Here is a 24,156-nt window from a genome sequence, read left to right as displayed (position 1 = left end):
TCATCAGTGTACAGAATTTTATATTCAGATGAGTCCTACTCATAGTAAAATGAAAATGTGCCTCAGTTTTCTGTAGAACTATGTAATTGTGTGATGGTTGTGTTATCATTTACATGAACGTAGCAGTGAATGCATATGTACAGTTCAGTCCTTTGAGTATTATTAGTGCCAAAGCTTGTCCCATTATTAGTGTTGAGTGCAGCTGTACATCTATGCTGGGAACACTGGCTTTAGCTGTGCTGTGCTTTTACCAAATAAGACTGTATATGCATATGAATCTTTATTTGCATACAGGATGCGTTTTAACTTAATCTTGAAGTCACCATATGGAATAAAAATGTAAAAGAGGAGTATAGAACAATCATTGTTCGTCCAGGTTATAAGTGTACAACACTGGCAAGAGGCTTACCGTTTCCATGTCATTTTTAGCTGCAAAGGTCAGGGTCTGTGACTAACAAGCTGCTAATGGCTAATGAGACAGTGCAAGCAAGGAACAGATGTGACTGTGTACTTACGGTTAGTCACAGCCATTAGACATCGCAGCACATTTTGTAAAAAATAAACCCCTAATTACCACGGTTTTATCACTAGAAATGGAGAAAAATAATACATGACAGTATATACAGTATATATGCTGCCTTTCATGACTTTTCCCATAGTTGATATGGACCTTTAATTTTGTGAACTGTATGAACCTCATTAGAACATACCCAGCTTCCCTTGATCTCATGTACCTGTGTGTACATGCAGTAACTCAAATGATGGGATTTGTTATGTCTGGATTACAGCATCACAATTGCTCAGGGGGGTCCTATATTATTATGTAGAGATGATTCATGGCTATTGGTAATTGAGTCTGCAGTCTTTACGATGCAGAATTCAATATACTGATCTATACACAATGTCAATGACAAATTATCATATGTTGTAAAATATATTTAATTAAATTCATATATTATAAAACATCACTTACATGGTATTTAATATGCAAGAAATCAGAGTTTAATCACATAAGCATACTTTATCATATTCTGTGCGTATTTCAGACTTCACGGCTAATATCACTAGCCATACACTTGAATCCTCCATTAAAAGTTGGCACGAAAACTGTAAAACCAACAGGAAGAAAAGCCTGGTCATTTTTATGTTGTTTCATGCTTAACCAGGATAAATCCATGTAGTTTTTTTTAGATGGACTTCACTGCCACACACACTCTTAGCAGGCTGAGGATTCTCCACAAGGGGGAGCTAGTGCAACTAAAGAGTGGTGCTTTGCGTCAATTAAACTCCATGATTTTACTGCCAACTGCAAGGATTTAAACAATAAAGCAATTTTAAATAAAATAAAATCAATGGAGTAATACAAAATATATACCTGTGTCATTGACATGGTTGAGAAGCTAACACACATTTAATTCTGGTTTACATACGTGACAATACGTGATGACTTTTGGACTGAGGGCTGCAGACAGAGAGGACGGACAGCAGCGTGGCAGAAGCAGCGTTGTGCGGGGGCCCCGCCCGCCCTTCAGCTGAGTCCAGGCTGGACTCCACTCTGTACTGCACTGTCACCACTTCATGACCAGGCCGTTGGTGTTTTTGGGCACGGCGTGGAATCCCGTGTGCAGCAGCTCCCGAGCCTTCTCCTCTCCCACGTGCTGCAGCCAGGTCTGATACAGGTGTTCCACCGCGGCCTCCTCCTCTGGAGCCCGGGTCTCCTCTGCGCGGTACAGCTCCTCCACCTGCTCCAGCACCTCCTTGCTGGACCTCCCCGGTACCGGCTTCACCTGCCCACCCCCGTTCACTTTCCCTGCCGTGACGGTCACAGAAACGATACGCTCAGTATCATATTGTCCCAAACATCGTCAAATATAAAGATACCTTGCTGTACATCCTTCATTATGCAAGGGCCAGATTCAATCCCATTACAAACCACTTTATTAGCACCCCCTCTATGACACTATTTCTTCAAATAGTGACAAATGGTATGTATCGGTGTCCATAGCTATTACCTTCAGCAGTGTGGCCGATGGTGTGACAAGGAAAGTAACCATGTGCCTTACTGTAACATGCCGATTGCCTTTCATCTACCAATGGCATTTTAGTACACAAAATGCCATTAGGAGACTCCGAGAACACAGCATTCAGGAAACAATCAAAATACAGCAGGAATCTCACAGCTGGGAATGTTGAATGCTGAATCATTGAACTATTGCACTTAATCAATCGCATTATTACCACTGGTGTAAGGCAAGGATTTCCTTTCATTGGCCACCCTAGTGGAAAAGTTTCCTAGAACTGTAACGTACATTTTTACAATTACCTGCTTTCAATTGCAAGCATTTGTAATTCAGTCGTATCAAGCCAAATGAGATTTCACCAGCATTTTGCTGTTGAATTACATCTTACCACACCCTAATTTCTACATTCTCTTTCATTTCCTGTCCTCTACACTGCGGCAAATAGTGCACTGGTCCTCTTACAATTCCAAAAAGCTGTCTACATTTGAGAAATCTTGAGAAATGGGACAGTTGTGCTTAATGTTTGTTGAGCCAAGATGCGGGACAAACAACTGGAAACTCTTCATTCCCTCACCTGAAGGACAAGCCATCACTTCCACAAAGTGATAGGGCGACTTTCCTCTCTTTAATTTCTGCACCAGGTTCTGGATATTGCGGAAGCCATAACTGGTCGCAAAAGACAGCAAAACCGTTCCGTCCTTCTCCAGGGTAACTTCCTGGAAGTCCTTGTTCCTGAAGATTGACAAAGGAGGCCAGTCAACTGCTTGCCTCTAATGAGGTCTTTAAAAAATGAACGTCTTTAACGAAACGTCACAACTTCACCATTCTGAGTGATAGTAGTTCCTTACACACCGTAGATCACACAGCAAACTTGACAAAACCCCATTTTCTGACGACACATTTGACATACGTTATACGTGTACCACCAGGCCTTGCTGCAGGGCTTACTTGACGGTCTTGTACGTGATGTCCTTCACCTCCACTCCAAAGAGCTGCTTGGCAGCGTGCATGTACACATGGTGCAGGTATCCTCCAGAGCTGCTCCCCTCGTGACGAAGAAGCTCGTCCTCACGCACGCTACTGAACCTGCAGCCACACAGGACACAACTCACTCAACTTTATGCTATATGCTATACATTTAGCAGCACATTCAAAAATATAATGCTTTGTTTGGTATACACTTACTGAACCTGCAGCCACACACAACACAACTCACTCTCCCTTACCTCAGCTCGTCCTCACGCACGCTACTGAACCTGCAGCTACACACGACACAACTCACTCTCCCTTACCTCAGCTCATCCTCACACACGCTACTGAACCTGCAGCCACACACGACACAACTCACTCTCCATTTTATGCTATATGCTATACATTTAGCAGCACATTCAAAAATATAATGCTTTGTTTGGTATACACTTATCACATATTCCTGCAATAAAAGTAATACAGTTTTAGATACGCTAATGGGGGAAAGCTCACAGGGTGTCCAAAGGCGCTGGCTCCACATCATTCAGAGACAGCCCCTCCTGCTCCAGCATCTTCATAACCTCTCCTGCATGTCACAATTCATATCATTCTCAGGTTATTTCTAGGAACGTAAGAACTCGTCAAAATGTTCTATACCTCATACAGTCATACAGCACACAAGGCAGGTCACATAATAAGTTTATATATGTGCTATTGTTCTAATATGAACATAAGATCCAGCCAGGGTGACTTACATTGGTCAGTGTCATTCATGGTGTGAACCTATATGAACCTTGGTGAAGACTAGAAGAGGTTCTATGTTTCTTAAGCACTCCGAAAAATGTCCGTCTGCCGTTGTTGTAAACAACAGTTCATTTGCACTCCCACAGACAGACATATAGTATCTAGCTCAGCTCTATATAGAAATCTTAAATGTGTCACTTGTTCGTCAGCTTTTTGCTCCATACCTGACGTGATGACACAGTCCACCTCTCGTGTGTCTGCCTGTTTCATGAAGAAATCTGATCTAGACGCCTCCAGCTTTTTGTCAAAGCAGGGCATCACTGTCACATGGTAGATTTGTTTTGGGGTGAGGTTCTGCACAAACAAAATAACCAACATCACTCAGCACACACTCATTTCAAATGGAAACACCAATTTAATTGCTAAATAGGGTTGGAAAGAACGTTTTTTTGATTAAACTAGCTGCCCAAGCTCCCCCAAAACGTGCAGTCCTTCACCTTCTCACCTTGCTCTTCAAATGAATGCACAAACATCACAGTGCTTCAAGTGACACATACCCAACCTACGACTCAGGTCAGCGTATATCAACGTTGTACGGTTACTGAGCGATATACCATTACGTACGTGCTGATCAGCGAAGTAGCTCTTCACCAACGAGCCCATGACCTGCTGTGGGGATCGAGTGGTGCTGAGGTAGGGGATGATGAAATCGCCGTGAGTCTTCTCTGCATAGCAGACCCAGCCTGTTCACCATGCACACAGGAGCACAGGACGTGTGTGAGGACTAGAACAGATTCTACGCTGCATCGATGCATCAACGCTAGTTTGGTGGGAGCTGGCGGAGGATTGGTATGGCCAACAACATATAAAAGCAGTTCCTGGGATTCATTATTTCTTTACATTTTACCGAAAATATACATTTATTTAAAAGTTTATCGATCAGACTTCTTGATTAATAAAAACTTAAATATAGCATAGTTTAATACTGATATGGAGGGGTAACTAAGAACACTGTTTTTGCCTTCTGGCCAATAAGAAGGAAGTAGAGTGACTACCTGGACAAGCAGAGGTCAGCATTGGCAGGGCCTTCTTGTCTTGCTGTTTGCGCTGGTACCGTTCCACAAATTCTCTCTGGCTCTCCAACAGGCTGAAGTTCCGGCTGAAGCCAGTGTCAAACACATGGTGAACCCCTGAAACACAACCACCAACACTGACATTCAGAAGCCAGTGTCAAACACATGGTGTACCCCTGAAACAAAACCACCAACACTGAAATTCTGAAGCCAGTGGTCAAACACATGGTGCACCCCTGAAACACAACCACCAACACTGACATTCCACAACCAACTTCCACTTTCTAGACAAAAGTTGTGTCTATTGGGGTGTATATTATTTTATTAGCTTAGAAAACTCTTCTTTTTGCCTTCACGTTATAGTGCAGACATTCTGTCCATACTTGACGTCATCAAAGCTAGGGTGGGTCAGTGACAACCCACACATATCCTATTAAAACATTTTATGCAGCATTATCACCAAAATAGGGCAGAAGGACACCTGAAAACAGTCCAATACGCCGGGGAAAATAAAGTATAATTTCATCACTTGAAAACAGCTGGACTAGCACAATAGACAAAACATTTTGCCAGACCCTTTTGTAGAAGAGCAGGGAGAGGCAGACACTAGCTGGTGATAAAGCTGAGGTCAGTAGGTGAACACTCGAGTACAGTGGTCACTCACCAAGGTTTTTGAAGAAAGCAGTCAGCCTCCTGGCTGTATCACTGGTGCTCATGTTAAACCGTGCTGCCAGAGAGGCCCTGGACTGTGGTGACACAGACACCACCACCACGGTCTGCTCAGCGCTGTTCTGCTGGATAAAAACAGCACAGTGTGTGTAAAATACATATTTCATATCACCTTTTATAGTGTAAAAACTAAGAGTAAGATTAAGTTGTGGTGTAATTTTCTTCACTGTTTTTTAGTGATTTTGATCTCTTGTTGCTGTAGTTTAATTAGGAATATGGTACACTGTTGTGTTAGAGGTACAGTATATGGAAGGGGTACACTGTATAGGTCTAGTACTGTACCTTCACTGCATAAGCAATAGTTTGGTACAAGGTTGTATAAGGAGCACAGTATTCATTGTCATGCATTTATGCAAGGGATACAGTGTTTTACAGGTACTTTGTGTTGCTGTATATGGAAAACAGTATTGAGTATATAGTTAGGTAGGATGTGTAATGGGCGCAGTATATGGTTTGTAGTTATGGTGGATGTAATGGGCGCAGTATATGGTTTGTAGTTATGGTGGATGTAATGGGCGCAGTATATGGTTTGTAGTTATGGCGGATGTAATGGGAGCAGTATATGGTACGTAGTTATGGCAGATGTACAGCACACAGTACCTTGTTGTGTTGGAGCACTTTGTATAGCTCATCCTGACTCTGTTGGGCGATCAGTACAGTCTCAGCAGATGTTACACAGCCACTGCAGGCCAGGCAGTCATTCAGTGTAATCTTCGCCTTTTCCAACTTCTGCAGCCCACCATCCTGCCAACACACAGTGTGTGCACCTATATTACATTCACATTACGTTTAAGGCATTTTATGCAGCAATATTTTCACAAAGTATCCATTAATAGAGCTGGACATATACTGAAGCAAATCAGGTTAAGTATCTTGCTCTAGTGTACAATGACCTTGGAAATGAACGTGTAACTGGGTTACAACAGTTTTCTAAATATTAAACTATACTGTCGCCCATTATCCATTATTAAAGTTCCCACTTTCAGCCCATAGTATTAGAGAACAGCTGCATTTGGTTGAATATAAACTCAGTGAGCACTTTATTAGGTATTTATTCTACTTATTTTTTTAGACTTAGAGGTTAGAGGTTTGACCCCTTAGTGGTTTGATGTGTTGAGTGTTCAGAGATGCACTTTTGCATACCACTGTTGTAATATGCTGTTATTTGCGTTACTGTAACCTTCCTGTCAGGTTTGACCAGTCTGGCAGAACTGCTGCTCACTAGATATTTTTTGTTTTTTTGCACCATTCTTTGCAAACTGTTGGGCATGAAAATCCCAGGAGAACAGCAGTTTCTGAGATAATCAAACCACCCTGTCTGGCGCCAACAATCATTCTGTCACTTAGATCACATTTTTTCCCCATTCTGATGGTTGATTTTCTGAAGCTCCTGACCTGTATCTGAGTGATGTTATGCATTGCACTGGTGCCACATGATTGGCTGATTACATAATCGCATTAATAAGTAGGTGTATAAGTGTTCCTAATAAAGTAGACAAGAAAATGAACCAATTTGTATTTTAAGAGAGAAATGTGTGAATAAATGAATTGCAATTGCTTGCATTTTTACCTGGTTAACCTGAAAATAACTCCCATCATCTTCAATTTGAATTTTGGCAATTGATTTCCCAGGCTTCTTCTCCAACTTGACTGGTTTTACACACGCCTGTTAAACAAAAACACAATTTACACAATGTATACTTGTCAGAAATGCATCAGCCCTCAATATAAGAGATATCATAACATGGTACCCTGCAATACATCAATTAATGCAAGATTGTTACAAATAAAAAAGTAAATACCTCCTCAAACATACAGTAAATATACACGACAGCAAGCTATCGAACTAAACTATCTGCGATTTGACCGCAAATATTAATATGGTTTTACAACCACATATATATAATACAAGGAAATAGTAGCATACCCTGTTGAAAAAACAACTCAATCTAGGTTTTGAAACAGTTAGTAGCTGGTAATTTCAAACTGGTAATAGCTGGATTTTACATCAGGGTACATTGAAAGGGACATTTGAAATTCCAGTACGACTGATTGAGTTAGTCCAGGATGTGAACAGAAAGGGTTAAAGTCAATGTCCAATGTCAATGTCGCGTAGTTAAATCGTTTAACAAAATGACGAAAATAGGGCCTGTTAATATCAATTTACTGTTTTTACTTAATACCCGTTAGAACTTGTTATTCCTGTCTCTCTCGGAAAGATCGTTACTGAAAAATGAGTTTTTACTGGATATGAAAAATCTCGTTACAAAATGATGAGTTAGCTCAGTAGCTAGTCCACAAATGCGTATGGTCCTGTAGATCTACGTGGTCTGCTGGCCTTTGTTGCTAATCAGCAATTGACTAGTACCATAACAATTGACTCGTTAAAGCACTTAATTATACAGCTAACTCTGGTCACTTCGTTTCTGGTCACATTTAGTCACATGCATTCTAACTGTTACTGATCTTACGGTGAAAAGAAAAAACAGCAGACTGAGACTGTGGCTCTCCAGGAGCAGCACTGGGGATCACTGAATAACTAGCTAACTAACTAACTCGCTGAATCGTTCAACATACTGCGTGTAAGTTGACTTGTACCGTTAGTTACCGTTAGGCTATATAGTTAAGTTAGCCATCTCAGTCAGCTAGTTAACGTTGTCAAACTGGCAAATTTCTGGATCACCCTCGCCGGTAACCGGCTAGTTGGTTAAAATATGCATACGGGTTACTGGTTTGGCAAAATATATTAAGTCGAGCTAAATATGTGCGCAAAATGGCAATGCAATTAGCTAGTCATTACCTGAGATGGAGTAATAAAATCATCCAAATCCGTTAGTTGTAAGATACCACTGAATTGCGATGCCATATTTTACCCTCTGTTTTGAGTCCACGAGGGTTAGCTATAACGATACAGTACTATGCTCTGTGATCAGCGACTGCAACTGAGCGAACTACGTCACTATTGTAAACGTTGTACAACTCTTATCCTGTATCACGGAATTAATCTAACTCACAGGGAAAAAAAGGTTTAGAAGCAGGTTCGTTTCATAACTAGCACATAGATGGCAATATGACCAATCAGTCATCGCGCCAACAACTCTTAACCATTTCCGTAAATAGCCGTAAAATGTTACATTTACATAAATGAAGGAGTTCACGAGTGTCAATTCAGCTCAGTGACGTTACTGTACTGTGTGGCGGTATTATATATATAAATTGTATAGAAATATTACACAGATTATCGATAGTTTTACATTCACTACATTCTAAAGCCAGCCGAAATATTACTCACGCAATTTCTGTTCTCTTGATCTTGTCAAATGACTGTCAACTCTAGATGAACGCGAATGTGGTACGCCGTTTCTACTATGGAACCATCTATGAGAAGAGTTTAGTGACGGTGGGAGTGTTTTAGGGTGAACACCATAAAGATCAACTGCGCACAGATTCTGAAAAGAGGGTAAATGTGAGCTTTGTGAATATTAGACAGTTGGCTTAACTACTTATGCATGTTTGAAATCGGTTAGTTGTTGGATAAATGTAGTATCTGTGTAACTTAAATTTAAATGCACAGCGTGTCATTAACCGGAGTACATAATTGTGTTATACTCAAATTTAGCAGACTTGAGAATGGTAACATTTTAACGTAGAGCTAACAAAAATACACAATGTTTGGCTTTGTCCTTACGTGTGCATTTCCACCATTTCATTTTGTTGCCTTGATATCTTTGGAAGTGCTTTCTTGTATTTTAACTTAAAAGACGGCTGATCTATTTGCTGTGTCCTTTGCTGTGTTTTTGGTATTTACCTCGGGCCTGAATGTTCAAGTAGGCAAGGCTAGCTGTAATGTCTGTAGCTGTCTGTGTTTTGTGTGCGCAAGGGACTACCACGTCATAATGAAAAGCATGTGGCCGAATGGATCGAATATTTCAATAAAATTAAACAACTAAGTTGTCTATATTCTGACGTGCTATAATGTGAATATCCCTCCAGGTTCGGAGCGGCTACAAAGTTTGAAGATGAATGTGAACCAGGGAACAGTTGGCAGTGACCCCGTAATTCTTGCCACTGCTGGATATGACCACACGGTGCGATTCTGGCAAGCACACAGCGGTATCTGTACAAGGACAGTCCAGCATCAGGACTCGGTATCCTTATATGATCAGTCAATTTTTCCTCGAAAAAACACGTACTTGCATATTGTAACTAATGAACTAATTTTAACAATGCAGAAAACACATTTGTATTTTCTTTTATTTTTAGGTAAGTATTTTGTGAGACGATAGTCATCACACGTATAAATCAGCACTGGATGTGGTTATATTTTTAATAGTAGCTTTTTTTCCAACAGGGATTTAGACACAACACGATATTGTTCAGTGACAGACCCCTTTCTCCGCGATGCAGCTGATGTATATGTGTATTATTTTGATAGTTGATCCTGGTAGAATTTTATTTCTCTTCAGGACTCAAGGAACTGAATGAGCAGAACAATACTTGCACATTCACATTTCATTTCCTTGACACAAGTTTCAAGCAGGTGAATTCCCTGGAAGTGACTCCAGATCGGAGTATGATCACAGCTGCAGGTGAGACACACAAACACACCCTTGCAAAGAAAAATGCTATTTCATTGAACTATCAAGGTATGTGAGGTGGACACACACACACATACATTCCCAAAACATGTTTTATACCTTTTCGCTGAACCCTGTTTCAACAGGTTACCAACATATCCGCATGTATGATCTGAACTCTAACAATCCCAACCCTGTCATCAACTATGATGGTGTCAGTAAAAACATCACATCAGTGGGCTTCCATGAAGATGGCCGCTGGATGTACACAGGAGGAGAGGACTGCATGGCTCGTATCTGGGACCTGAGGTACGCTTGTGTCTTCTCCATATACACCACTGTAACTGCTGTCTCTTCTCCATATACACCACTGTAACTGCTGTCTCTTCTCCATATGCACCACAGTAACTGCTGTCTCTTCTCCGTATACACCACTGTAACTGCTGTCTCTTCTCCATATGCACCACAGTAACTGCTGTCTCTTCTCCGTATACACCACTGTAACTGCTGTCTCTTCTCCGTATACACCACTGTAACTGCTGTCTCTTCTCCATATACACCACAGTAACTGCTGTCTCTTCTCCATATACACCACTGTAACTGCTGTCTCTTCTCCATATACACCACTGTAACTGCTGTCTCTTCTTCATATACACCACAGTAACTGCTGTCTCTTCTCCATATACACCACAGTAACTGCTGTCTCTTCTCCATATACACCACTGTAACTGCTGTCTCTTCTCCATATACACCACAGTAACTGCTGTCTCTTCTCCATATACACCACTGTAACTGCTGTCTCTTCTTCATATGCACCACAGTAACTGCTGTCTCTTCTCCATATACACCACTGTAACTGGTGTCTCTTCTTCATATGCACCGCAGTAACTGCTGTCTCTTCTCCATATACACCACTGTAACTGCTGTCTCTTCTCCATATACACCACTGTAACTGGTGTCTCTTCTTCATATACACCACAGTAACTGCTGTCTCTTCTCCATATACACCACAGTAACTGCTGTCTCTTCTCCATATACACCACTGTAACTGCTGTCTCTTCTTCATATGCACCACAGTAACTGCTGTCTCTTCTCCATATACACCACTGTAACTGGTGTCTCTTCTCCATATACACCACTGTAACTGCTGTCTCTTCTCCATATACACCACTGTAACTGGTGTCTCTTCTTCATATACACCACAGTAACTGCTGTCTCTTCTCCATATACACCACAGTAACTGCTGTCTCTTCTCCATATACACCACTGTAACTGCTGTCTCTTCTTCATATGCACCACAGTAACTGCTGTCTCTTCTCCATATACACCACTGTCACTGCTGTCTCTTCTCCATATGCACCACTGTAACTGCTGTCTTCTCCATATGCACCACTGTAACTGTCCCTTCTCCGTATGCACAACTGTCACCACTTTTTCATACAGTGGTATGTTTTCACTTCCATGAGAGAACCACTTCCTTGATATATTTATAATTACTTTCTCTTTCACTTGAAGGTCAAGGAACTTGCAGTGCCAAAGAATCTTCCAGGTCAATGCTCCTATTAACTGTGTATGTCTACATCCTAATCAGGTAGGATCAACGTTGACGTACATTTTTACAAAGTGGTGCATATAACGGCTCTTTCACATCTCCAGCAGTATGATAATGGCTATATCTTGTCATTTAAGTAATTAAGTAAGAAATGCAACTGCGGTAAGCATTGCATAACAATGTGGAGTTTGCTCCCCACGTGTTTGTGTGGGATTGCTCCGGGTTTCCTCCCATGTCAAAAGACATGCATGTGATGTTAGGCATTCTCCCGTAGTTGCCCTTGACCAAGGCACTAGCCTCAGAACTGGAGTTGGTCCCCGGGTACTGCACTGTGGCTACCCACTGCATTTACCTGGGATGGGTCAGATGCAGAGGACAAATTTCCCCACAGGGTTAAATAAAGTGTATATTATCTCTGTCTTCTTGTTAATAATAGAGAAACAAACATGGTTGTGTGAATCACAGTATATATGGTAATTAGGTGGCACTCTATTTATTTCCCAGCATTTCCCACTAGAGGGAGTAGCAAGACTAATTTTCAAAGACATTCAAAAAGTGAAAATACACAATAGGTTACTGGACAAAATGGTGATGCCTTCATAAATCTTGGCTGTGAATATATCTTTTGATCCATCAACCTGCTTTGGCAACTAAATCTACAGACATTGAATTCTCCATCAGCTACTTGACAGATTCACCTGGTCATGTTTACTTTGAGTTCAACACTGAGCTTCTTCGTCCTTTTTTAGCTGTTTTTAGTGTGTTGGATAACTGAACATGAACATGACCTTACAGCCATCGAAAATTTGGCACAATTTGTAAAAATTGCAGTATTGTCTGGCTTGACCTTGACCTGGCTTGACCTTGACCTGTCTGGCTTGACAATGTCTGTGTCACGTATTTAGGGATAAGGTATGTCACACTGTTAAATCATAAGTGGCCAGTTTCATATTATAAATTATTTTGTTTTCAGATTGTGTAATGTTTCTACACTTTACACAATGTTTTGTGGTTATTGCAACCTTTAGTTTTTGTATGTTGAGTTTGCATGTGGCAGTCATTACAGATTACAGATTACAGACTGGGTAAAATAGCTGTATTGCATGCTTCTCTGTAAAAGAAGCACTTTATGCATTACTGTCTGCATTTCAATCTGTAGGCAGAGTTGATAGTTGGAGACCAGAGTGGAGTGATTCATATCTGGGATCTGAAAACGGACCACAATGAGCAGCTCATCCCAGAGCCGGAGGTTTCAGTCAACTCCGTCCACATCGACCCCGATGCCAGCTACATGGCTGCAGTCAACAGCTCCGTGAGTTCCGGCTTCAACCTTTACGAAGCCGTACAAACCACTCCCAACATAATGGAAAAGACATAAATCTGGGATGCTTACTCCAATTTATGTAAATATTTGCTATGAGAACTAATGTATGCAGAAATAGAGACTGATGCTTCCTTCTGGCGTGGGGAGGGATGGGTATAAAACTGTGTGTTTCTGACAGTTATAACTATGTGTGAGGGTCTGTGTTTTTGGGGGCCAGCCCTGATAGTTGGTGTTGGAGTTGGGGTGTTGTGCACATTCTGCAGAGCTTTACAGTCACCCTCTCTTCCTCAGGGGAACTGTTACGTGTGGAACTTGGCGGGAGGAATGGGGGATGAGGTCACCCAGCTTATTCCCAAGACCAAGATACCAGCTCACAAGCGTTACTCCTTGCGATGCAAATTTAGCCCCGATTCCACGTGAGTGTAGTCGGCCCGTGTGATATCAGACACGCATCCGACTCGCAGTCCATTTGTTCAAATGAATCCAATGTACCATTCTGAAAACTCATGTCTTTGCCACAGACTACTGGCCACGTGTTCTGCAGATCAGACGTGCAAGATCTGGAGGACGTCCAACTTCCAGCTGATGACAGAGCTAAGCATCAAGAGCAACAACCCCGGGGAGACGTCTCGTGGCTGGATGTGGGACTGTGCCTTCTCTGGAGACTCTCAGTACATAGTCACAGGTCAGTCCTCCTGCATGGCTCGCCGTTATGATGTTTAAAGTGATGTTTAAATGTAGCAGTCATGGCATAGTGTGGAGATACTTATGAGATGGTTCCAATCTATATAAATGGTGAAACGTATTTTAGAACTTGAATACCTGTACATGTCTTGAAAATAAAGCGTCAGTGAAACTCAGCTGAAAATGGTAACTGTGCATGAACTAAGGTAACAGCAAATTGCTACATATTCGTACTTTGTGTGCATACAGAGATTTCCAAGCATCAAGCATTGCTTTCATAAAATAAGTAGGTGTAGAGTGCCTTTGGTCAATATGAGCAGTAGGAAGGAATGTGAGCAGATATCTGAATAATGAAGTGTGTTAGCTGTCATTACACAAGGTTAGCCCTGGTAAGTATTTCATCAACAGCCACAAGTTGGTCAACATCAGTTTTGAAATCACTTGCCTAGTTTTGTGTACAGGCAGTTGAGTTGGCTAGAGTCTTGTGTGCCAGACCAGAGCATTACAGTATTGTGAAATGATCTAGGTACTTTTTGAACTGATCAAAACCATGCTCAGGCATTGCAGTGTCAACTCATTTTGTCTTTATTATTTTCATCAATCACATTTTTTACACTAAATTTGAATCAGGCTGGACTGCATCCTTATCAGTAACATGGAAAGTTCTAGCAATTAAGTATTAGTTTAACCCCAGATTTTGAATGCTCAGTACCATTTCATTGCACTCTGAATGTTTTAGGAACTGGGTCCAATTTTGAAAACCATTTTAAGAACATAAATTGAGTTGAGCATGGAACAGAATGCCTACTATTAATCTGTTTAAATGTGCAGATGTTCCACAACTGAAGTGGTATGGTGGTTAGAATGAATGAATGAGATTGTATGTATACTGGTAGTCTACCTCTGTGGAAGTGAGGAAATTTAATAAGGATTGATAAACCTCATACAGATATATTGGTTAGCATTGCAGGAATCACAACTAAAATTTCTGAAGGAGCTTGAGGAATATCAAGCATCATCAACGAGCCAATCAATAGACAAAGCATTGTCCATTTTCTGTTCATTTTACATTCCTTTTCCCCATTTAATCTAGTTTGACTTGTCTGAACAGGCACAGTGACCACATTACTGGTTCTCTTCTGTCAGAGAAGACAAAGGTAGCCTGTTTTTGTGTTGTGTAGATGGCCTTGTGTCGAGTTGATGGACTGATTGGGCTTCGATTGATTTCCAGCCTCCTCTGACAACCTGGCGCGGCTGTGGTGTGTGGAGACGGGCGAGATCAAGCGGGAGTACAGCGGCCATCAGAAGGCCGTCGTGTGCCTGGCGTTCAACGACAGCGTGCTTGGCTGAGCCGCCTGGGGTCCTCTGAGCTCCAGCATCACTCCCAGCTATGACTCTCCTCCAGGGCCCCGGTGCACAAGCTAATCTAATCTCACTTCACCTCAGAAGGAAAGGAAACTGCATTTTAAGCTCCTTATTTAAGGACGGACCAGATCGGGTATAGCTCTGATGTGCGTCTTGAACCAGATGTATGCAAAAACTGTAGTTGTCTGTCTGACCAAGAATGACCAAATGTAATAAATATTTAAAAAATGGAATTTAAAGTATCCACAAGTTCACAATAATGTTAGTATTTACTCTGAAATTGATTTGTGTAGGTTTGATTTTATTGTTTTATCATTCTCTAAATTTGGTGTTGCTTAAAGGGAAAACCCATGTTTGTAAAAATATTTATTTACAAACCTTACTTTGTTTATGCAGCGTGAGTCTCTAGGCTTTGATTACATGAACTTCTACAGACAGTGGTACCTTGTATAATGGTGCTTTATTGTTGAGAAGAGACACTCCAGCCAACAAGAATGTGTCAAGTCATGAACTGCAGGTTAAAAGAATCAATGTATCAATGGATCTTTTCATCTCCAGTCAAATTCCTCCACCCAAAAAAGTAAAAAGTAAAAAAAAAAAAAAAAAAGATGAAAAGGTTTGAGATTAGCAGATGGGGGTTCCTTCTGTTACCCCCCCCCCCAACCCCCACCCCCCCGGGAGGATGAGCGGCTGCAGCCCTGTATATTCCGCAGGGGAGTGGAGACCCAGCGCATGTTCCCCTCCGTGCTCTTTACAGAGTGGCCTTCACGGTGAAGAGAAGGGGCACGTTCCCTGGGCTGTCATATTCAGCACTGCCGCTCACTCTGGCAGGTAGTAGAAGCACACGGAGACGCAGATATTGCTGGGGAAGCAGATGTCGATGCAGAAGTAAATCAGCCTCTGTTTGCCGGGCCCTGCAAAGAAATGGAAGGAGTAGCGTCATTAAGCTGAACAGGGTTTAACATAACAGGACAAATCCCCTACACTGGCCTAGGGCCCTAACCACACAGAACTGGTGTGTGCAGTGGGTTCCCTTTAAAGGACACGGTTGTTCTTGTTATTTATGCCATCACTTCAAAGGTCACTCTTCTGTTAGATTAGGTTTCAGCTGGCTGCATAAAGAGCAGGCAGGGAGCTGTGCCACCCGCTCACACTTCAGCCTGTTGCTTCTGCCATCGTACAAAGTGGATTTTAGGACATGTGGAGAGATTTTTATTGTTAATATGAAGTACAAATCCACAACCAGGTTCTATTTGAAGTGGGTGCAGATGAACAGGCTCACCGTCAGTTCTGCGGGTCCAGTAAATTGTGCTCTGCAGGCAAAGGGTCTGGAGGGGTTCCTGGAGGGTAGAGGCATCCACGTGACTTCCCCCTAGCACGCCTAAAAACTCAGTGTGCCTCTGTGTCTCATTGCCCTCCAGCCAGAACTGGTTGACCTATGAAGAAATGACAGAGATAGGGAAGTCATTTTGTGTGGGATATTGTCTGACTAGAATAGGCAGGTCAGATGCAGTTGTGTCATCAAGCTATCAAGTAACGCTTAACATTTCTTAAGATGAGAAGGTACACGGTAATCCTGGCATCTGTCTCTGATCTGGTCTCATTTGTCCTCTGCGATATGTGCTCATGTAATTACACCATTTAGTCTGCTAATAAGCCAGATAAGCACAAATAAGTGGTGGTCAGGGCTGGATGGACATTTTCCTCCTGGCCTCTCAGCGCACCATATTCAATAACGGATACAAAGCACAAAAGGTTTTTGTTTGAATCAGCATTTCTGTCGATGTATTTTCATTATATTCAGATAGCCAGGAAGGCAGTAATGGAATCATTCCTCACCCTGACAAATCAGTTTTTCTGTTCAGAGAGATAGTTTTTAGCTGTGAACTGAGTAATTGGTGGTTGGAGATCCAAGTTCCCATGCAATGTTCCAACTATGTAATCCGAACTTTAGATAGCCAGAAGAAACTCACAGGGCAGTTGTACCCACAACCAATTAGCCCTATGAAAAGCATAATTTCTAGGGTATTGAGGTGATTACAATAATTCAGACAGAATTACATGGCTTATTGACTTTTTATAGATCGTATATAAAACATTTATTGAGCAAGTGAAAAGATGGTGTTATCAGAAATGTGTAATCCTGACCATTACTTAGAGCATTTGAACACGCCCGAAACAAAACGCCTCCATTTCGTACCAGCCACAAATTACCAGAGGAACACCCCATTAATGGACTATGAGCAAAGAGCTCAGAAGAAGCCCTTTGAATCTTTGATGGCAGGGCATTTTTCCAGGAGCCAATTTTAAAGGGAAAGCCAACAGAGCGGCCATTGTCCGCACCCTGCCCTCTGAGGTCCCGTGTGGTAAACGGATCCAGGAGAGGGCTGCAGGATCAGGTGTGCAGAGGAATCCGGGAGTGGCTGGACTCTACTACTCTGCTTCATTACATCCTTTCTAGAGTCGCAAGGGACAAAACGCCACCTGAGCTGCCTAATCCCTCCGTGCAGACCGAGGTGGCGCTGTGGCACCTGTCGATTAACCACGCTACCATTTAACATCTCTGAGTGCTGAGTTCATACTGTCACACAGCTAGCAGCCAGCCGTATCTCCACGTCCAAGTTTGAGGCGAGTTGCATTACAGTTAAACGTAGCTAGGGCTGTTCTGTGAGAAAGCTTTTTATTTTATGTACATTTACATTTCTTGGAAGTTTATTTATATTCCATATGCATTGCCCATCTAATGGAACACCTTACCAGGGTTTACTTTTAAAACGCACAACCTTTTCTGAGGGAACCAAAAATAACTAGTATACGTGCATCTAACAAAGGATTTGTTCAATGGCAACCTTGTAATTCAGAGAACACCATTTAAACCCATCACTGATGGGTTTTTTTTTTTGTATGTCACAAGCACTAAATATGAAGTTTCAAAGTAAAATATGTTGGTACCTTTTTCGATTTGTCCAGAAGCATGTGAACATTTTCATAATCAGTTCTCTCCATTTTGCGTAGAAAGCAGACCTCCTGGTTGTCAGGTTTGTAGCATATCAATTCCTGAGTGAGTGAAATATAAGAGTTGGTGACCATCAGTATGATCATGAGAAGTGAAATCATGGTTCTGAATGCTCCCTTAAAACAAAAGAAAGGGTCTCACATGCTTAATGTCAAACATCACCGTGGAGGTATGGTTGGCAACGGAGGTCACAGAGTAGGTCACCACATCGTTTTGCTTGTCCACCAGTGCTGACTGATTGACCAATGTGCCAGTCTGATCTGGAACTGTGATCCTGACCACCTGTAGCATAGACTATTGGACATCCTTACCTCACAAGTTTACTAGCTTTAGAATATCTGACACTTCAGTGAATTAAACACTCAGATAGCCAACCATAGGGTAAACAGAACTGTACAATTCTCATTATGGCAACAAGCATTAGTTGAGGCTGTGAACTTACCTGTGGTTCTGGCTGTCTGAACCCTATGTGTCCCATGATTCCGAGGGCTATGACTACCATAAGCAGGATGGCACTGAGAGTGCCCCAAAATGCCCTGTGAGGAAACTGGGGGGACAATGTTGGGGCCTCATCCTGTTGAGATGGAAACTGAGAGTACTTTGTTTGCTTCTCCTTTACCTGCAAATCACTGCATGCTGAACATAATTGATCAATACTATCAGTATACTATCAATATACAAACACTAGACATATTTCCATTCAATTTCTCCTGATAAAAGTTTAAAGCAGATAGGAATTATATTAAAGGCTCATGGTAATGCATACCGTCACTAGTATTTCTGAAGATAAATCTCAATTAGTGCACAATACCCCATCACATTGAGTAATCATCAATAATCAGGAGACACAATGTAAATATTCAGAAGTGAAAGTGTGTGGAAGGTCTCACCGAGCATGGCGATACTGAACAGTTCCAACACCTCTCCATCCTGCGTCCCGTTACGCAGCTTCACCGTGTCTCTCACTCCGCTGTGTGTGTCGAACTGTGTGCATGTCCAGAGTTGTATGAGCCAGACAGCACTACACCTGCCGAGTTACTCCGTGTGGTCCAGTCTCCCTCTCAGAGACGCACGTGATATGATTGGCCAGGCAGTTCACAGACAATGGACAAAGAGGCAAGAGAGACTCGCTCCTGCGGACAGCAGCTGTCACAGCGAGGTGGAGGATATGAAACGTCGGCTGTTTTACTTCCAGACGTTGACAGACCAAGGTGACTCAAAGCACTGTAGCAATTGTGTGGTAAAATGCAGTGCAACAAACTTTACCTTGTTCAACACAAATAGAGATGGGGCTTAGGGAAGGCGTTTGAATTATACTTGTTAATAAACCTTGACCATTGTTTCATTTACACATTATTTTTGGCTGAACACTAGGCAGGCTCATTTAAAGCACTCATATAATATTCCGTCAATGTAAAACTATTAACCCACAAAATACAACTTGACAAAATATAGTAGCAGACAGTACATGACTAAATTGATCTCAAAATAGAATTGCCACTATGGAATGGTAGTTTACTATATGCCACCTCTTACATTTGTACATGTAATGATAGACAAGAAGCTATATTTAAAAAAAAAAAAAAAAAAAAAAAATTTTAAAGGGTACTTTGAGCAATGTAGATAATGAATACACAGTAGACCACAATAATTGCAGTTTCAAATACTGTTTTATTGCCTATTTTTACTCTCAATGAAACACAATTACCATTCATGACCTGGAAACTAGCAACATTATTGTTCATACTCATCATACTTGTAGTTGATATTATGGAAGTAAACTTTGTTTTCACGATATGATAATGATATCATATCGTCAGGTTGAAGCAGTCTGAAAACATCTGAAATCTAAGTTATTTTATTTCTATATGTACAGTACATGTGTTCGAACAATATGCCTATTAAAAGACTTCAGGTTTCAACAATTCATACTGAAATAGAGTAAAATGCCAGTTTTTACTTTTAGCAAATGTAGACTTGAACAATGAGGACTATCATGCTTAATTAATATGTATTACACTTCAGATACATATAGACATTACTGTGATTGTGAACAGCTTTCTACTACATACTCAAGACACATTTCATGATAGCAAACAAAGTGAATAGTGAAGTTTAGCTTCAGTATATGAGACATTTGATAAACTTCAGCCTTGCTACGTCTGGACCTTTTGTTAGATATTGCACCGGTAGTAATTACTGTAACTGAAAATGACAACCAATGTTTTTACTGCAGTGTGACAGTTAACTCAAGTTCTCTTTGGAGAAAATGCTTAAGATGATTTATTATTTTTGTTGTCATAGCAACAAGCACCTTGAAGTTTTTTTAAATTATGATTTCATGCAAGCCTATATCAGTTCCAATTGGACAGAATTGAGAAGGGGCGTGTAATGGCTGAGTTTTAGGAAGCTGTTGCATGTCATTAGCGTAGCAGTGCTCACCTCTATGGGGCTATATTAAGTACATTTGAAATGTATTTTTTAGAACATGGGCTGCTTTTACAAGAGAAGGTGCTATAAAATACACTTAAACTTTGCATATTAAAAAGTAAAACCACTTTTGTCTAAACAAATGCTCATCTCCACATAGTGGCACAACAGCTTAATATTAATCATGAACATGTATGCTATTAAGAACTTTCCGCTCATCTCCAGTTAATAACGTAATGTATATCTGAGAAAGGTACATTGCTTTGTGTGTGTGTCTGTGTGTATGGGGTAGGAAAAATGTAATTATGAAATGCTCCATTCATACTCTATACCAATATACTGCATTTACAAACAAAATGAACACTGCAAATCGCTGAGTGCATGTCATCCATGTAAGATTTGCAACAAAAGAAAAGAAAGAAAGAAAAGTGTATCCATAGCACTAATGGAGGTAGTTGAAAACAATTAATTGTGCAGTTTTGCATCAGCAATGCATTGCTAAAATCATAAACACAAGACCTTAAGACCCAACAGATGTGTACACAGACATATCTGCATTGCATCGTTTCTGTCAAACAACACAAAACAGTGTGTTGAAGGTACATAGTAGAAGTGCAAAGACATTAAAAACAACCAAAAACAAGTAGTGGGTGATATTGATTGGGGTCATATTTTTACAAGATTTGACATTCAGATTAAGAATACTGCCTTCCTTAGAATGGCAAAACTACAATCCATTTAGAGAGGACTGCCACACGAAACCATACTTGAAAAAGGGGGATTGATCACTTTCTTTTTGATTCAGTTTTAGAATGTGCTTTCGTTATTGCATGAAAGATGTTTTCGATGTTTATTGAAGTTTCGGATGACCTGCTGGATTTACAATGGTTGGTATTGGGAGCATTCATGGTTTGAGGTCTAAAGAAAACACACTTCAAGTAACTCCAAAGTATCTTCTAAAGCAAAGAGATTGTATGTGTGTATATGCATTACCTAATTATTCTTCAAGAAATTATATTTCATTTAATTTCATTTCCAATTGTAATTAAATACTAAGGTGTATGCAAACTGAGACTGCTACACTTAAGAAACTGTGTTATGGAAGCCAGTATCAACATTACTACAAAGGTGCTTGAAGAGCTTGCAGTGTGACAGAACTGTGAAGGGAAGTACAGTACCTTGCTCTAAAACACTTTGTTACTTGAGTTACAAATTAATGAGCATGAACCCATTCACACAGAAATATAATCGCTAATATTATTCCAAATGTATTTTAAATTAAAACTGTAATCTCTATTCATATTTTAAAATATATATCTGGTAGTTTTTGTTCAATTTCTTTCAGTGCATATTTGCCAATTGAAGAGTGAGGTTTGCTCAAGTCATGGTTTACCCCTGCAATGCTGGCAAGAGCTCAGCAATGGACTCCACAAAGTAATCAGGCACCATACCAAGGCGTTCTGGGCAGCCACTCTTTTGGTGCTCCGTGGCATCAGCGACCGTGGACACTCCAGTCAGGGTCAGCAGTGTCTTCAGGCCACAGTTGGAGCCCATCAGAATATCAGTGTCCAGTCTGTCCCCCACCATCAAGGTTTTGGCAGGATCCAAACCATACTGGCTGGACAAACAGTTGAACATAAAACGGTTTGGCTTCCCAACCACCTGGGCTGTGCGCTGGGCTGCAGTTTCCACCGCCTTAAGGAGACAGCCAGTCCCTGTGGCAGTAAACACTTTATTTAATATTCATGAAAAACGACATTGCATTATAAAACTGATGAGGAAAGTTATATTTGCAACCTGTATCAAAAGCTTCAGTTTCATACCTCGTCAAAACATTCACAAAAGCAGAGGCTCAACTTACGTCAGCACGACCGCTTTCACGTACCTGGGACAGCTTTGCCTCCTTCTAGTGGCAGCCGAGTGTCAGTGTTGGTACCAACGAATATGCATTCCGTGTTGCTGAGGTACTGAAGTGCTCGGTTTAATTTCATATAGCTGAAGTGCTCATCAAAGCCAACAAGAACGGCTTTTACTTCGGCATCCAAAGGAACGTTGGCCCAGTCAATCTGAACCCCTGTAATTGGATCTGGACCAGCGCCTACTTGTTCGATTCCCACATTTAGAAGCTCCTGTTTCATTGCATTGCTACCAATCAGATACACTTTACCCTTCAGTTTGCATGTGGACTTTAGGTACATTGCTGAGCAATATGCTGTGCCGAACACTTCCTCTTCGGTGGCACTGAAGCCCATTTTAGCCAGTTTATCGGCGTACATTCTCCTTGTTTTAGTGCTGTTGTTGGTGACAAAAAAGACACGCTTTCCATTTTTCTTTAATGAATTAACGACATCTGGGGCTCCGGGGATAGCTTGATCTCCTCGCCAAATTACCCCATCGCAATCGAAAAGAACGTTCTCTATGGAATCTAGCAATTCCCCTATCAAGGACCCACATAAACGGTTGCATTTCGACATGGCCATTGCAGCAATATAGCCTAATATGGAACTATGTCTGTTCTTCAAAGGCGACGAGAAAATACTTTTCCGTGCAGTATCAATAAGAAGTGACTAAATGAATTCGATATCTGAGTTTTTAAAAAACGAGTTTCTATCAGAAGCAATGTATCGTGTCAAAGGAAATTCATACGGACCGGTTGAGCTCGCTGACCTTATTCTGATCCTGACAGGCGAACTGCAAGTACTTCCGCAATCAGCGCCGACTGCTAAAGCCACGAGGAAGACTACAGAATGTCAATTCTGCGTAAAGTTTACACAGCGCGATGGAAGGGTGCTTGTGATTCTGGTCAAAACTATGCGAATGAGAAATTTTGGAGGATAAAATAAATAAAGAAATACAATTTAACCCTAAATATATTATTTAGCATACTATGGATTTACATAAATCAGATTCAATGTAATTATAATCTTTGAATTTGAAATATTTCCCCAAATCAATAGTCATTGCTGTCAAGTCTGACCGGGGACCTCTACAGTACCTTCAACCAATTTGGCTACATTAGTTTTAGTTTTCTGACAGCTTTATAAACTATGCAGCTTCACCGCTGTCCACTTGCTGATGCTTTTTAGGTAAATACAATTTAGCACAATATGCACTACGTGAATAAGGGACTTATTCTTTGTGATATGCATAGCTATTTCCGACATACTTGTGTGCTCATAACGGTAAATAATCCATCTAAAAATTAAAAGCACCTAATTAAGAAATAAGTAATTGCAGTCTCCTTATCAAAATACAGGGACTGCAATTGCGGTAGCAGATACAGTAGTAGGCTACCCTAGGACCAAGTTTGAAAACCACTGCCTTTAATTGTGAAATAGGCTCAATTAAACTCACCAAATGGCCAATAGTGTAGGCCAATTCTCCCATGCGTTTGGTAAATGCAGTAATCGGTGCACCCAATTACCAGCGTCTTTACCTTCGAAACCAAATAATTGGATGGAAGGTGCTTTTTATGTAAAAAAAAAAATTGTTTCGTTGAAAATAAAACTCTTTCTGGCAATTTAAGTTGTCTTACGTTTCAGAGGCGTTTACACAATTTATCCTATCCGTTCTGAACCTATCTGAAAAATCTTAAAGTCAAAGTCAAACATCCAAAAATGTACAAATAAAACTACATGAATTACAATAAACACATTAATCTGTCTTTTTAAC

The 24,156-nt window shown here is 41.0% G+C and overlaps 4 protein-coding genes across 8 annotated transcripts; 1 reads left to right on the top strand and 3 right to left on the bottom strand.

The window, feature by feature from the left end:
• Positions 1 to 921: 921 nt before the first annotated feature.
• Positions 922 to 8,635, bottom strand: narfl (nuclear prelamin A recognition factor-like). 2 transcript variants are annotated; one of them, XM_061232767.1, is made up of 11 exons: positions 8,337 to 8,635; positions 7,107 to 7,202; positions 6,137 to 6,280; positions 5,472 to 5,601; positions 4,790 to 4,924; positions 4,359 to 4,477; positions 3,959 to 4,088; positions 3,504 to 3,576; positions 2,970 to 3,107; positions 2,596 to 2,753; positions 922 to 1,810 (listed from the first exon to the last, which is right to left on the bottom strand). In XM_061232767.1, exons 1-11 carry the CDS (start codon positions 8,400 to 8,402, stop codon positions 1,569 to 1,571), a joined length of 1,431 nt encoding a protein of 476 aa, XP_061088751.1. In that variant the 5' UTR covers positions 8,403 to 8,635; the 3' UTR covers positions 922 to 1,568. The 2 variants fall into 2 exon arrangements, with proteins under 2 accessions (XP_061088751.1, XP_061088752.1); XM_061232768.1 differs by having other exon boundaries at positions 5,472 to 5,598.
• Positions 7,985 to 15,478, top strand: mlst8 (MTOR associated protein, LST8 homolog (S. cerevisiae)). Of its 4 annotated transcripts, XM_061232770.1 has the most exons (10): positions 7,985 to 8,118; positions 8,874 to 8,996; positions 9,530 to 9,684; positions 10,074 to 10,125; positions 10,260 to 10,422; positions 11,629 to 11,704; positions 12,825 to 12,977; positions 13,281 to 13,405; positions 13,511 to 13,674; positions 14,905 to 15,478. In XM_061232770.1, exons 3-10 carry the CDS (start codon positions 9,556 to 9,558, stop codon positions 15,021 to 15,023), a joined length of 981 nt encoding a protein of 326 aa, XP_061088754.1. In that variant the 5' UTR covers positions 7,985 to 8,118; positions 8,874 to 8,996; positions 9,530 to 9,555; the 3' UTR covers positions 15,024 to 15,478. The 4 variants fall into 4 exon arrangements, with proteins under 4 accessions (XP_061088754.1, XP_061088755.1, XP_061088753.1 ...); XM_061232771.1 differs by lacking the exon at positions 8,874 to 8,996 and having other exon boundaries at positions 7,993 to 8,118; XM_061232769.1 differs by lacking the exons at positions 7,985 to 8,118; positions 8,874 to 8,996 and adding an exon at positions 8,999 to 9,058.
• A 240-nt stretch (positions 15,479 to 15,718) lies between these two features.
• On the bottom strand, positions 15,719 to 18,584 carry bricd5 (BRICHOS domain containing 5). Its single transcript, XM_061233251.1, has 5 exons — positions 18,497 to 18,584; positions 18,196 to 18,336; positions 17,991 to 18,095; positions 16,321 to 16,474; positions 15,719 to 15,952 (listed from the first exon to the last, which is right to left on the bottom strand). Exons 1-5 carry the CDS (start codon positions 18,554 to 18,556, stop codon positions 15,858 to 15,860), a joined length of 555 nt encoding a protein of 184 aa, XP_061089235.1. The 5' UTR covers positions 18,557 to 18,584; the 3' UTR covers positions 15,719 to 15,857.
• A 1,121-nt stretch (positions 18,585 to 19,705) lies between these two features.
• pgp (phosphoglycolate phosphatase) lies at positions 19,706 to 23,205 on the bottom strand. Its single transcript, XM_061231231.1, has 2 exons — positions 22,370 to 23,205; positions 19,706 to 22,199 (listed from the first exon to the last, which is right to left on the bottom strand). The coding sequence occupies exons 1-2, from the start codon at positions 22,962 to 22,964 to the stop codon at positions 21,874 to 21,876; spliced, it is 921 nt and encodes a 306-aa protein (XP_061087215.1). The 5' UTR covers positions 22,965 to 23,205; the 3' UTR covers positions 19,706 to 21,873.
• Positions 23,206 to 24,156: the final 951 nt, after the last annotated feature.

This window comes from Conger conger, chromosome 2 (genome assembly GCF_963514075.1).
Source record: "Conger conger chromosome 2, fConCon1.1, whole genome shotgun sequence".
NCBI classification, from domain to species: Eukaryota; Metazoa; Chordata; class Actinopteri; order Anguilliformes; family Congridae; genus Conger; species Conger conger.
The sequence above is the reverse complement of the archived record's forward strand: the minus strand, read 5'-3'. Positions and strand labels throughout refer to the sequence as shown.

What these genes read in the sequence shown, in the direction of transcription:
- narfl (XM_061232767.1), bottom strand. Translation starts at nt 8,402, where the DNA reads ATGGCATCGCAATTCAGTGGTATCTTACAACTAACGGATTTGGATGAT. An exon ending in ATCACGTACAAGACCGTCAA is followed by an intron (nt 2,754 to 2,969) that starts GTAAGCCCTGCA and finishes GTCAATCTTCAG; the next exon opens with GAACAAGGACTTCCAGGAAG. An exon ending in AGTGATGGCTTGTCCTTCAG is followed by an intron (nt 1,811 to 2,595) that starts GTGAGGGAATGA and finishes CCGTCACGGCAG; the next exon opens with GGAAAGTGAACGGGGGTGGG.
- mlst8 (XM_061232769.1), top strand. An exon ending in GAGTATGATCACAGCTGCAG is followed by an intron (nt 10,126 to 10,259) that starts GTGAGACACACA and finishes CTGTTTCAACAG; the next exon opens with GTTACCAACATATCCGCATG. An exon ending in AAATTTAGCCCCGATTCCAC is followed by an intron (nt 13,406 to 13,510) that starts GTGAGTGTAGTC and finishes TCTTTGCCACAG; the next exon opens with ACTACTGGCCACGTGTTCTG.
- bricd5 (XM_061233251.1), bottom strand. Translation starts at nt 18,556, where the DNA reads ATGGTAGTCATAGCCCTCGGAATCATGGGACACATAGGGTTCAGACAG. An exon ending in TGATGTTTGACATTAAGCAT is followed by an intron (nt 18,096 to 18,195) that starts GTGAGACCCTTT and finishes TCACTCACTCAG; the next exon opens with GAATTGATATGCTACAAACC. An exon ending in CTGGACCCGCAGAACTGACG is followed by an intron (nt 15,953 to 16,320) that starts GTGAGCCTGTTC and finishes ATTTCTTTGCAG; the next exon opens with GGCCCGGCAAACAGAGGCTG.
- pgp (XM_061231231.1), bottom strand. Translation starts at nt 22,964, where the DNA reads ATGGCCATGTCGAAATGCAACCGTTTATGTGGGTCCTTGATAGGGGAA. An exon ending in AGGAGGCAAAGCTGTCCCAG is followed by an intron (nt 22,200 to 22,369) that starts GTACGTGAAAGC and finishes TTACTGCCACAG; the next exon opens with GGACTGGCTGTCTCCTTAAG.